The sequence below is a fragment of the Alexandromys fortis genome, unplaced genomic scaffold, assembly GCF_014885135.2.
Source record: "Alexandromys fortis isolate MF-2015 unplaced genomic scaffold, M_Fortis_MF-2015_v1.1 scaffold_154, whole genome shotgun sequence".
Lineage (NCBI taxonomy): Eukaryota > Metazoa > Chordata > Mammalia > Rodentia > Cricetidae > Alexandromys > Alexandromys fortis.
Genome location: NW_026068040.1, coordinates 3969989 through 3982737, shown reverse-complemented (window position 1 = coordinate 3982737; position 12749 = coordinate 3969989). Strand labels below are relative to the sequence as shown.

At 44.2% G+C, this 12749-nt stretch overlaps 2 protein-coding genes across 2 annotated transcripts in view; both read left to right on the top strand.

The window, feature by feature from the left end:
* The window catches only part of Xpot (exportin for tRNA), a 41894-nt gene extending 36667 nt beyond the window's left edge, over positions 1 to 5227 (top strand). Inside the window, exons 24-25 of the mRNA XM_050165476.1 lie at positions 145 to 201; positions 2436 to 5227. Coding sequence (XP_050021433.1) covers positions 145 to 201; positions 2436 to 2462 — 84 coding nt within the window. The 3' untranslated portion in view covers positions 2463 to 5227. The remainder of the gene's footprint in view (positions 1 to 144; positions 202 to 2435) is intronic.
* A 937-nt stretch (positions 5228 to 6164) lies between these two features.
* Positions 6165 to 12749, top strand: part of Tbk1 (TANK binding kinase 1) — a 40152-nt gene continuing 33567 nt past the window's right edge. Inside the window, exons 1-2 of the mRNA XM_050165526.1 lie at positions 6165 to 6278; positions 8925 to 9037. Coding sequence (XP_050021483.1) covers positions 8951 to 9037 — 87 coding nt within the window. The 5' untranslated portion in view covers positions 6165 to 6278; positions 8925 to 8950. The remainder of the gene's footprint in view (positions 6279 to 8924; positions 9038 to 12749) is intronic.

Genomic DNA, 12749 nt, shown 5'->3' with positions numbered 1-12749 from the left:
AGGAATAATGTTGCGTTTATACAGCATTAGATAGGTCTCTAGAAAATTTATTGAACTATATCATATATCATATTGAATTATATCATAGTTTGAATTAAAGAGATTTTCCTATTTCTCTTCCCTTTCTTTCCCCGCCTCCCCCAGGAGTTCTGTCAAGCTCTTCAGCAGCCTGATGCTAAAGTTTTTAAAAATTACCTAAAGGTGGGTATTTGGGGAATGTCCCTGTCTTTACTCAGTGAGGTGACGTTAGAGGGTATATAGTCTGACAAACCCACTCACCTTGGCATCTCTTTGCCCTAAGAAGATGGAATTGCAGAAGTTTTTGTGACTCTCCTTTGAGCTAAACTGTTGGGAAAAAAAAGATATTTGAAATGAGATATTTGCACCAATTGTCTAAACATCCTGAACATATTGGAATGCAAATGCCAGAGTTTGGGTTTTCTTGTTGTTTTATACTTTTATGATGTAATTAAATGGGCACTAGAGGATGGGAAGAACAAGGAATTTTGAGAGACACTTTCATATTAAGTTGAAAGGACCTAAAAATACAAAAGCAGATGTATAAATTATTTAATTTCATTTTGAAACATTTGAATGTATAGCAAACAAAAGATACCCCTTGGATTTAACCAGCAAGGCTGTTTTTTACATTCAAAAGTATTAAATATTATAAGTAAATAAAATTAAACACCTCAGTTGGTACTGATACCAGTGATCCCTGCACTTGGAAGATGGAGGTAGGAGGATAACAATTAATGGTCAGCCTCTGCTACCTAGTGAGACCCTGCCTAATAGAACACTTGGAGATTCCTTCCTCATACTTAAGACTGTACCAGCACAGATGACTTCTCCCTGCCCAAGGGGCTCAGTCACAGTCTGCTGGAGCCAGAACTGTTTCTCCTTTGTAGCAAAGCCCTGTATACTACATTTCTGGCTAACAAGTTACAAGTGAGTGGCTCCCTGGCTCAAGTTAGTAGAATTCTTAAATCGAGAGCTGGAGATACAGGTCAGTGGTAGAACAATTGCCTAACGTGTACAAGACCCTGGTACAATTTCTAACATCAAAAAACATAACATAAACTAAAGAGAATTTATGTCAGAAGCATTTGCTATCATTTTGATTCTGACATCATCCCATGTCAGTTATCAGCATAAAGGGATTTTTTTTTTTTTTTTAATTTTCTTTTTGGGAGGAAAAAAGGAAAGTGCCTGTGAAAATGACTGGATCTGACTTGGTTGGTAGCAGGAAGTCCTGGGGCCCCGTGGAAGGCTCGTGCAAGTGCTTGGGTGCGTTGGTTCTTATGCACTGCGCTGGCAGGCTGACTCGGCTTCTCGGTGGCAGAGAGCAGTGTCTCGGTGCTAGCATTTTCTTCTGACTGGAAACAATCTCTGTGTCCTTTCTCCTTATGATTCCTCCCTGCTCTTTTGGATGGCTTCTGCTATCTCAGTGTTCCTTCCCTTGGTATAGCTTGGCTGATCTATCAAGAATTTCTTCATCCAGTGTTCTTACTGGAAATGCTGTTTACTAAGACAAGTTCATGCTTCTTATCTGGGGTTTCCATTGTTTCCGTGTTCTGACGGCAGACCATGTTTCTATTTCTCTTGTTTGGATCATCTTTGCTGTTCTCGGCTTACCTTTACCATGCTCTGTTCTGGCCATTCTGGTGACGTGACAGATACCATGGCCAAAGGTTCATCCCAGCTTACAGGTCACAGTCCTCATGAGCATGCCCAGGATAGGAACTTGAAGCCGCAACCACCTAAGAGCACTGCTTGCTGGCCCATCACAGGCTAAAAGTAGCTAGTTTTCTTACACAGTCCTAGGCCGCCTCCTAAGGGAATGGTGTTGCTCACAGTTGGCTGGTCCAGCCTCTTAATTAACAGTCAAGACACTGTCCCACAGGCCAGATTGATGTGGGAAGTTCCTCAATTGAGACTCCTTCGCTGGGGGCCCACGGCTATGTCATCCTGACAGTAAAAGCTAAGACAGTCTTCTTGGAAGGCTTCCTTCTGCTCATTCAGGGTCGTTCTTAGCACTTTTGGGTTTTGGTTTATTTTGAGACAGGCTCTCTCTTATGTAGCCCAGGCTAGCTTGGAATTCACTGTCTCTTGCTTTGGCCTCCCAACTCTTGGGACTCTTAGGTGTGAGTTACTATGCCCACCCTTCCTCTCACCTAACTTGTCAGGTGAACCCAGACATCTAGGTCTTAGGAATATGAAGTCTTTTAAGGCTTAAGATTTCTGTCTTATCTTTGACTTTTTTCTTCCTTAAATTTAACTTTCCACTGTTAATTTTACCAGTAAATAAAAAGCTGCCAAAACCTATATCCTGTTGCTCATAGCAGTGTTGTTTGTTACCAAGGGGGAACTGGCATTCAGAGACCTGAAAGAGCTATCTTGCCTGACACTTGTGCTGTTTCAACACTGTTTTGCAGGTGTTCTTCCAGAGAGCAAAGCCCTGAGGACTGGATTTCCCTGTCCTGTGTCATGACCGGGAGTTCCAGCTAATAATTTATAAAGAAGCAGTTTTTGTGTGCCATTCACGTTCATCTTTTAACATCGTTTTGAGCGTATTGCTGTGATGTGGGACTTATGTAAATGGGTGTAATTTTTCCCTAAATGCAGGTATGTGGCAATTGCCTGCATGCCAGTTTAAACTGTTTATAAGACATAGCTTTATCCTAGTACCTTAATTTTTTCTTTATATGAAACTCTAAAGTTCTTTATAAAAAAAAAACTATAGCAGTGGGAAACTGACTCTAACAATTGAATGTAAAGTTGGAAATGTTCAGTTTTATGTGTGCAGACACAAACTATGGGGTAACAATCAAAACGTAATTTTTTTCTGTAGATAGCCATTACATTTCTTTAAACTGTCTCAATGCCAGTGGGTGTTCTATAAGAGAATGGGTTCCTAAATTAGTTGGTTTAAAAGTAGGTGCTGGTGTTACACATTTTTTATAAAAAATAAATTTTACATAGTGAAATATACCAAGTCTTTTCCAGAATTATTATAAATAGCCTCATTTTCCCAGTATAATCTCTCTGATTTCCCACCTAAAGGTTTGCAGACATGAATGTGGAAGCCTTATTTCATTGACTGTATCCTTAAAGGTCACTCAACGGAAGTCTGTTAAGTTAGTCTTTTAAATGCACTAGAAACAGGCTCTGTGAATCTATGATAGGATTATAAATCCCAATGTTTTTCTATGATATTAGGTATTCATAGCGCATAATAAGTACACTTGGATTTTTGTTTGTTTGTTTTTGCCTTGAGACAGGGTCTCACTATATAGACCAGACTGGCTTCAAATTCAGAGATCTGCCTGTCTCTGCCTCCTAGCTGCTGGGATTAAAGGTGTGAACCACCAGGTCTGACCACTTGTGTGTTTGATTTTGTAGTCAGTTACTGCTTGATGACTACAAGTACTGCTGTGTGCACAGGAGGAGGAGGCTGGAGCAGAGGGGCAGGACTGCAGTAGCACAGCTGCAGACACTGAAGGCCTGGGCCTCACCCCCACGCAGGGAGAGTCCTGGGTGCCCTCCTCAGCACTGCATAAAAGCAAAGGAGCATCAGAGGTCCCAGGCCTCCTCAGATGCATCGTGAGTTTGAGGCAACCGAGGCCACACGAGAACCTGCCTAAAATTGTAGTAAACAGCATCCTGCTGGCTTTGAGAGGGAGTTGTGAGTGCATTTCTTAGGGGCAGAGTGCTCACTTGAGGATCTAGTACCACAGAACAGGGAGGAGACAAAAAGATTTCAGGAGGGATTTGTGTGTTTTCTAAGGATTTGTGACCATAGATTCCCTAAAATCTTTTTTTAAATGAGTCTGTGTGTGATATTCAGTGTGTGTTCATCTGTATGGGGTGGGTGGGGGTTGATAAGAACCCTCTTTATTGAGAGCATCTTCCACTGAACCTGGAGCTGTTTAGCTAGGTTGGCTGGCCGACGAGACACAGTCCTCAGCTCCCAGCGTTTATGTGGGTACTGGGGCAGGTCCTCATTCTCGTTCAACCATTTACCTGCTGAGCGCCACCCCCCCCCATTTTACTCTAAATTGTGCACAGGAATCTTTTTCTGATTTAAGTCCACAAGAAATAGCATTTCCTACATTATAAAATAAAGGCAGTAAAATTGACAGCTAGGAATAGTCTTTTATTGAATGATAAAAATAGATTAGTGAAGTGTATGTAACACTTCAGGAAATAATGGGTTTTTAAAAATGGGAAAGTGAGCCAGGTTTGGTGGCTTATGCTTATAATCACAGCCTTTAGAAGATGCTAGGGCCAGTCTGGGCTAGAATGAGACTTGGTTTCAAAAACAAAAACAACAACAACAACAAAAAAAAAAAACACAAGCAAAACTGGGGTTTTCCTGTGCACTCTGAGATGCAGTGGCATCTGTCGCAACAGTGATTGTGCAAGGTGTTGTAGTTAGGAGCACCTCAGAGTAGTGAAGATTTGTGTACTGTGGACTCGGGACCCACGCACCACTCACCAGTAACTGATTTTAGGACCTTGAACAAGTTAAATGACTTCTTCCTGCCTTGGTTTCCCCCTCAGAAATGGGGAAAATAATGGTAGCTACCTCATAACTTGTTAAGAATTCAATGAGTTAAAACATAGGCCTCAGTATTAGCTTGTATTACTGTACTATTGAGCCCACACACGGCTCTCTAAAGCCCTAAAATAGATTCACATGTGTTTAGACCTAAGGAATCAGAGTGTTTAAGGAACTTCATGTCAATGTAATCATGTATAAGAATGCTCATCTTCATTCCTTGAGGTTACCGCCAGGATGGAGACTGTTCCCGCCATTCATTAAGTACCTTATTTTTAAAAGCAAGCTAGTGAATCTCATTTGTTACAGGTGAGAAAACAGGCGAAAGACATGGGTTTATGGTGCCTGATTTATGGTCCTGTGCCTAACCGTTTGTTTCATTCTCGATGCTTGCTAATGGGATCACAGGTGGCTTGACTTTAAGAAAGTACTATGTGGTATTTTAGTGTGTATCACTTATGTGGTAAACATGTGAAGTCCTTTGGCTTACTCATATTTCCTCCATAATTTTTGAGCTGTGGGTTTTTCTGTTGGCAGAAACTTGGATGCTCATGTCGTCAGAACTGAAATAGGTTTTAATTGTAAGCAGAAAGTGCATTTGCTGTTAGAATGATTTCATTGCCTAAACTGTTTAAAATTCTAATAAAATAACTTTGTTTTTAAGAACTCATTGGGTTGGGCTTTTTTTGATCGCCATTGTGCGTTTGATGAAAATGGGCCTATGGAGCTTCAGGTCAGGAGAGGGGACTTCATCCCCTTGTCTGTTCCTGGGGGAAGCCTGTGCCCTTACCATGTGGTGTCTTCCTTCATCATTCTGCTCTGGGACCCACTCTCCTTCCCGCCCCCACCCCCACCCCCCAGAAGTTACACCTTCCGTCTGCGGGGCCCAGGGCAACCTGGCTGCATACAATAGGCAGGCAGCACCTGTTCCACACCACCCAGGGAGGGCCAGCGTGTAAAGGGAAGTACCTGATATACCAACCATTAGATAAGGTCACGGGATGTTCCGGAGCCCAGGACTCACCTACTCCCCTTTTGCCGAGACCCCTAGACAGATGTCTGCCAATCACCCCAACTTCTACTATGATAAGAACTCTACCCCGGCTGAGCTTGGCGCACTCTGCTCTGCTCTCATCCGGTACGTTGGGGAGACGGAGAGTCCAAGCTTAAGCTTGCTTGAATAAAGGATTTTTGCTTTCACATACGAGTGCGGACTCGTGATTTTTGGGGGACCTCACGATATGGGCGTAACAGCGTCCACTGGAGTCTGCCTTGAGCAGAACCTGATCATAGCTCTGGTTTAGCGCTTTTAAGTTCAGGGTTTAAATTCTCCAGTATTACCCAAAACCAGAATGGACATTATGAACTGATACTTGCTCTTGCCGCCAAGTGATGTTTAAAACACAAACCTGCCTCCCAGTCATCTACTCGGCGAAAGCCCTCAGGACCAGCATTCTGCCCACCTGTGTGACTGGTCAGAGCGGTGCCCAGTTCCCTTAGCTCCACCCGCGGGGTGAGCGCGGTCGGCACAGGGCACTGCAGCCAGCGAAGCTTGGCCCGGCCGCCGCGGCCCCGTAGGCCCGCAGGAGTGCGCACGCGCAGGCGCGCCGCCGCCGTAGGTCACGTGCTCCGTGGCCCGGACTGGAGAAGCCGGAAGTAGCCTGGGGCGCTAGAAGGCCCCGGAGCTGCGGGCTGTGCGCGGCGGAGACTCGGCTGGGTAAGAGGATCGGGCGGGGTCGGGCGGAGCGGGCTGGCGCCCCCGGGAGTCGGGGAGGCCGACGGGTGCTGAGTCAGTGCGGGGCCGCGGCCCGGAGGGGTCCCGCAGCCTCGCGCTCGCCCCGGTTCGCCCCGGCTGGGCCCTGGCGGCGGGGCAGAAGGGCTGCCCAGCCCGGAGCTGACTCCCGACTCGCACCCTTGGCCCAGCTGACACATTTTAAATGGACTGACACATTTTAAATGGTCCTCAAAGGTTGACTCACCTTTGAGGCTACCAGTACGAGACTTTTTTTTTTTTTTATGTACACAGACAAAATTGCAAATTCCCATGTTTTCTAGTTTCTCTTTGACCTGACTTTTGGATTTATTTGCCTCATCCGTTTTCCTGGTATTATCCGTCTGTCGGTCGTCCCAAGAGAAGGTGTCCCCCGAGAACTGTCAAATGCATAATCAAAACCCGACCTTTTCCACTCTGGAACCTCTACTATCTATCGAATAAATGGTTGACGTGAGGTAGAGTTTGGAAATCCTGGAACTTTGTCCGCACAGCATGCCACCAAACCTGTTTTATCCTTGGTAACTTTCGTTTTAAACAATTAAAGGAAGTAGACTGGCGACTGCGTCAGCAATAATGTACTTGTTGAACGCCAGTTTATATGCTTGTCAAAATTTGGGGAGCCTCTGGTGGGTGTGCTGAGTCATGCATTAGTTGTGGGGGGGTTGTTGGAAGAAAGTTTGAAACCATCACTGTCATGGACCCGTCTTTGTATATTGGTATATAGAGGGCAGGTAAGCGTGCTAAGCGTATTTTCAGCGTATTTTCAGTTATCCACTAGATACATCTAAGTACTTGATACTGTCTTTCATTTAGCTATCTGACAACAAGATAACAACTAGGGAAAGTTTTCCATACATATTTGGGTTTGCCACCTCTTGAATGAAATGCAGTAACTGGTAAATGCATTTATTACTTATGAAAATGGAGTCTTTTTCTCTCTCACACACACACACAGGACATCCATCCAGCGAGTGAGTGCTATTCTTATTGCTTACTTTCAAATAGATTGGATGGGCAATTACTTATCTAAATTATACAGGTGATAAAATTATAAAGATATCTAGTGTAGAAGAGATTGGTGAAACGTGGACCCTTGGCCATTTTTTATGTTCCTAACCATCCTTGGATGACTGGAATGCTAACATTTTGGAAATGGATGGTAAGATTTTTGTGCTCTGAACTTACAGCAGGCTTGAAGGAGTCTGACATGTCTAGTGTTGGTGCCATTTTTTTAATTGCATGGCTTTCCCATGTTAAAAGGACAAGTCACGCCGGGCGATGGTGGTGCACACCTTTAATCCCAGCACTTGGGAGGCAGAGGCAGGCGGATCTCTGTGAGTTCGAGACCAGCCTGGTCTACAGAGCTAGAGCTAGTTCCAGGACAGGCTCCAAAGCCACAGAGAAACACTGTCTCGAAAAACCAAAAAAAAAAAAAAAAAAAAAAAAAAAGGACAAGTCACTGTTGACGCTTCTTAAGACTTGGTCATATGACCGGGCGTTAGTGGCCTTTAATCGCAGCACTCAGCAGAGGCAAGTGGATCTCTGTGAATTTAAGACCAACCTGGTCTACGAGAGTTAGTTCCAGGATAGGCTCCAAAGCTACAGAGAAACCCTATCTAACAAACAAATAAATAAATAAAATAAAGACTTGGTCATATGTACTTGATATGTGGCCGCTTTTTAATGTATTTAACATTTTATTTATTGTGTGTGCTTATGCATGTTGTAGCACAGATGGTCCTTTCCTTCTGCCACATGGTTGCCAGGGCTGGGAGCAAGTGCCTCTGCCCACTGAGCCATTTATTTCGCTAGCCCAGGAACCTATCCTTAAACAGTGGCCGAGGAGTTACTGACTTTTCAGGAATAATAAGTTTTGTACTTCTCAATCACAGTTTCTCTGTAGATGAAATTTTGCACTATGGAACTATTACATAGTGATGATTGTTTTTTGTTAGTATTGTGCTAATCTCTTTAATTTGCCTCTGAATATTTGGGAGGCGAAGGCAGAAAGATTGCGGGTTCAAGGCCATTGTGGGTTATATGAGACCCTGTGTCAATTTTTTTTTTTTTTTTTTGTAAATCAATGATTAATCTTTCGGAACAGTTGGAGGAGTCAATTTACTCTAATTGGCAGAGGGTGGGAGTTGAGCTCCGAGCACCACAGCAAGTGGGTCACAATGGCCTCTAACCCAGCTCCTGGGGTCCGACACCCTCTCACCTCCTTCAGCATCACACGCACAGATCCACACACATCCACAAAGAGCCAGGTCTACCTGCAGTCCCATCATTCTGGAGGTTATAGAGAGCTCAAAGCTAGGCTGGGAAATATAGTAACACTCTCTCCGAAGCATAACAGAAACAACTGATTGTGTGTCAGTGGCTTAATATCGTGGGGCTTTTTTCCTGTAGTGCCCACACAGTGTTTTATCCTCATTGTTAGGTTCATCTTTAACACTGGACTCTTGATGCAGTTCTGCTTGGCAGTAAATAATAAGTAGGCCTACTTCAGACTAGATGTGGCTGGCATTTGTTTCTTGGCTGTGTTTATTTTGTTAACAGCACACATACACATCTCTTCTTTCCCCTCAGCGTGAGGAGCGCCCGAGCGAGCCGAGATGCAGAGCACGTCTAACCATCTGTGGCTTTTGTCTGACATCTTAGGCCAGGGCGCCACTGCAAATGTCTTCCGAGGAAGACATAAGGTACGTACAGTGCTGTCCCTGTTTTCCCCGCTTTGTTTCCTTCTGACCAGCACATTTATATGAAACCTTTGGCTTTGTGGTGTTGACTTCTTGGAGGGAGGAGGGGATGTCTAAAGAAAAGGGATTTTTATGATTTTTGTGATTATTTAAGATTTAGTTTGTTTGGGGGCAGTGCTAGCGTTTATGTGTATACAGAATGGAAAAAACTGGAAGTTGATTGGAAAGTGTTTCTGCCTTCCTACTTATCTTCCCAATGGTGGGAAAGATGGTGGGTAGGCAGAGGCCACAGAATCACCCACGGGTGATTCTCATCTGCTCAACCTGAGGCCCATGCTGTCTCTAAAATCGCATGCTACACAGTGGATTGGAGTGAAAAGAGATTCTCAACATGGAAACCAGAGTTAGTAGGCTGTGTCCTAGTGTGAGGCACTCTGACCCTGGGAGAAGTGGGAGTGGGATTAAAAGGATTCCAGCGGCAGGTCAAGAACCCAAACAGTTGTATTGGAGGATATATTAGGGATAACCACTAGAATAATTTAAAATGAAGAACTCAAAGATAAACGTGAAAAAGGCTGGAAAAATAATCAAGTGAGGATTTTTTTTTACCAGTCAAATAATGACTGATTTTTTGGCACTTTGAATTTATTTGAGTGATGTTCGGAGTTGTAATTCTTAATTTCAGATAGAGGAACGCTGAATGTCTTAGTAGGGAGGACTCTTCTATTTTCTCTGAGACGAGCATGTGTGGATGAGAATATGGTTATAAACAGCTGTGTGGCTCATAAAGAATGAATCATATCTGGCACATGCGTGGCTTTTAGCAGTTTCCTCCTGACTCTGGACTGTGCAGGGGCTCTGGGTCCTTATTTAAGTTCACTTTGCTCATGCGTGGATATTTCTTTGCTAGCCGAGAGTAGCAGAGTTTAGTGTTGAAAGCACATCTGACCTTCTGCCCTCCTTTGTTTCAAATTACTGGACTGGTTATTTTGTGTCGGGCACGGTGGTGGGCCTGGAGCTGTTACATTATAACTAGTGAGCAACGCCTGCACACAAGTTTGATTTTTGTGTAGAAGTGCCTTTAGAAAGGATAGAAGTTGGAAACTAAATGACAGTCAGTAGTGATAGTTTGGTTGACGTGTGTTTAAAGTGCTGGCATTACTAGATAGTTTATGTCTTCTGGTCCTGTGCCCTACTTAGGCACTCGGTATGCTTTGTGTAAGTGCCTAGGCATGGCCAATCCTCTGAAATGTTCACTGAATGAAAGAGTAAATGGATGGATAAAGTCAGATTAGATCCCCTAAGGCAGCATAAAGTCCTTAAAGAAACAAAGGTGCACTTTTAGAAATATATTGTAGAAACCTAAAATAACAGATTTGAGGAGGATAAGAATGAACCTAAGAGCTTCCTATGATCCAGTTTATTATTTAGTCATTAATCCCTCCAGAGATATATTTCCAGAAACTATGATTGTTCTTAGTGACATCAGCATCAACTTCAAGTATCTAAGACTGTACTAAAAAGCAGGATTGTAACTGATAGTTTCTCTCTTCTGCCTGCCAGTTCCTGAATAACCACTCTAAGGCTTAATATTAATTGCAAACTGTTTGGCTGATGACTCAGGCTTTTTACTGGCCAACTCTGCACATAACTTAACCAATTTCTAATAATCCATGCATCGTCACGTGCCCTGTGGCTTACTGGGAATGCTCTGGCATCTTACTCTGGTGGCTGTGTGACTCCACCTTCTTTCTCCCTCTAGCTCTGCTTGGATTTCCCTCCCACCTAGCTATATTCTGCCCTGCCATAGGCCAAGGCAGCTTCTTTATTAACCAGTAGTAATAAAATATTCACGGCGTTTGGAGGGACATCACAGGATGCGGGGTGTGGCTGGAGAGATGGCTCAGTGGTGAAGAGCCCAGGACCTGAGTCCAGTTCCCAGCACCCAGTGTCAGGTGGCTCACAGCTGCCTGTAACTCCAGCTCCAGGGGACCTGATGCCTCCGCTATCCACAGGGATCTGCACACACTCAAGTGCCCATGAGTGGTGAAGGTACTGGCTGCTCTCACAGAGAGTTTGGTTACAGCATCCACACGGCAGCTCACCATAGTTTGTACCCATTTACAGAATTATGCTTTCTTCTGCCCTTCAAGAACACCAGCAAACACATAGCATACATGCAGGCAAAACACGCATGCTCATAAAATAAACATAATAATAAAAAATAAAAATAATTTTTAAAAAATCCTGCTTCCCCTTTAAAGCTTTTTTGATGATGATATTCACCCTTTTGTGTATTGCTAGGATACCATGTTCTTAAATGTACTGTTATTAAAAGCATACCACTTATTTAATCTTTAAGGCAGTTTTATTTACAGATGTGTGGTCTATGTGTACAGGCACACTGCCATAGCATACATAGTGGAGGTCAGAGGGCAACTTTGATTCTGGGGATTGAACTCGGGTCATCAGGCTTGCTCGACAAGTGCTTTTATCCACTGAGCCATCACTGTGTTCCTTAGCTTAATCTTTCTTATTAAAGTTGTCGCTAGCTACTGTTATATCAGATGGAATATATGGGCTTGATAACCGTGGTCAAGGTGATGAGAGGTGACTTGAAGGAACTCTTGTAACTGATTTGTGGCAGTGGATGGCAGGTGAGAAGCAGAAACGATACATTCCCATGTTCCAGTTCCCTCACAGATGTGATAGACTATAGGCCTTTCCACAGTGCTGACCCTGATTTCCCTGGGCACATTGCTACATTGTATTGTTCTATTGTTTCCACTTCTTGTTCCTCTGTTAGAAACCTCCCATTTGATCTGGCAGACCGGAGGTCAAGGCCATTGCCACCAGGTGTAACAACTTGGTCGGGTCGTGGTGGAAAGAGAAAACTGGCTGCTGCGTACTGCCCTCTGATCTCTACCCATACCCATACCTATCACATACCCGTCACACCCACAGTAAAGTAAAGAACTGTAACCAAATGTTTTTAGGGAAAACAATCTGTTAGACTGAGTGTGAGATAATTATAAGGAAATTACATTTCTTTGTACTTGCTGTGACTTGGGCAGTGGGGGTCATTTAGACTCGGTGGTTCAAATTTCCATATAGACAGGATTATTGACAACAGAAAATGGTTTTAAAAATGGTGCTTCTGTGCTGAGAGGAGGAGGACAGTTGGATCTCTGTCCAAAGGAGAGCACCAATTCGGGGACCTGGCCTGTCCTTCAGCAGACCATGCTTGAACCCCCAAGGAGAACTGGCTTTGAGGAAATTGAGCTTGAATAAATGGGGAAGTGAAGCTGGATGCGGAAAGGCTGGGGCTGGCCACCAGGGGAAGCTTTCTGGTTCTGGGGGCTGAAAGGAATTGGGGGGTGGGGGCCTGGATGAGTTCAGAGCAAAGTTAGTTTTGCACTCTTAAAAAGCTGTGGTTGTGTCTGTGAGAGTGCATGTCATCATGCCCTCAGCACTGGAGAAAGGGCTGCAGGGGTTCTGCAGCGTGTCATGCCAGTAGATCCTTGCTCCCCAGAGGTCGCTGATGAAGGAACACACTGCCCCACCCTGACATCTAGGTGTGCTTGGCAGCAGTGGCATGATCCAACTAGGAAGTCCACTTTACCCTGCAGCAGCATAGTCCAGCCAGGAAGTCCACTCTGACCTCGATTCTCAGGTTCCTGCTTATCAACACAGACTTTAACATAGCCAGTGACAA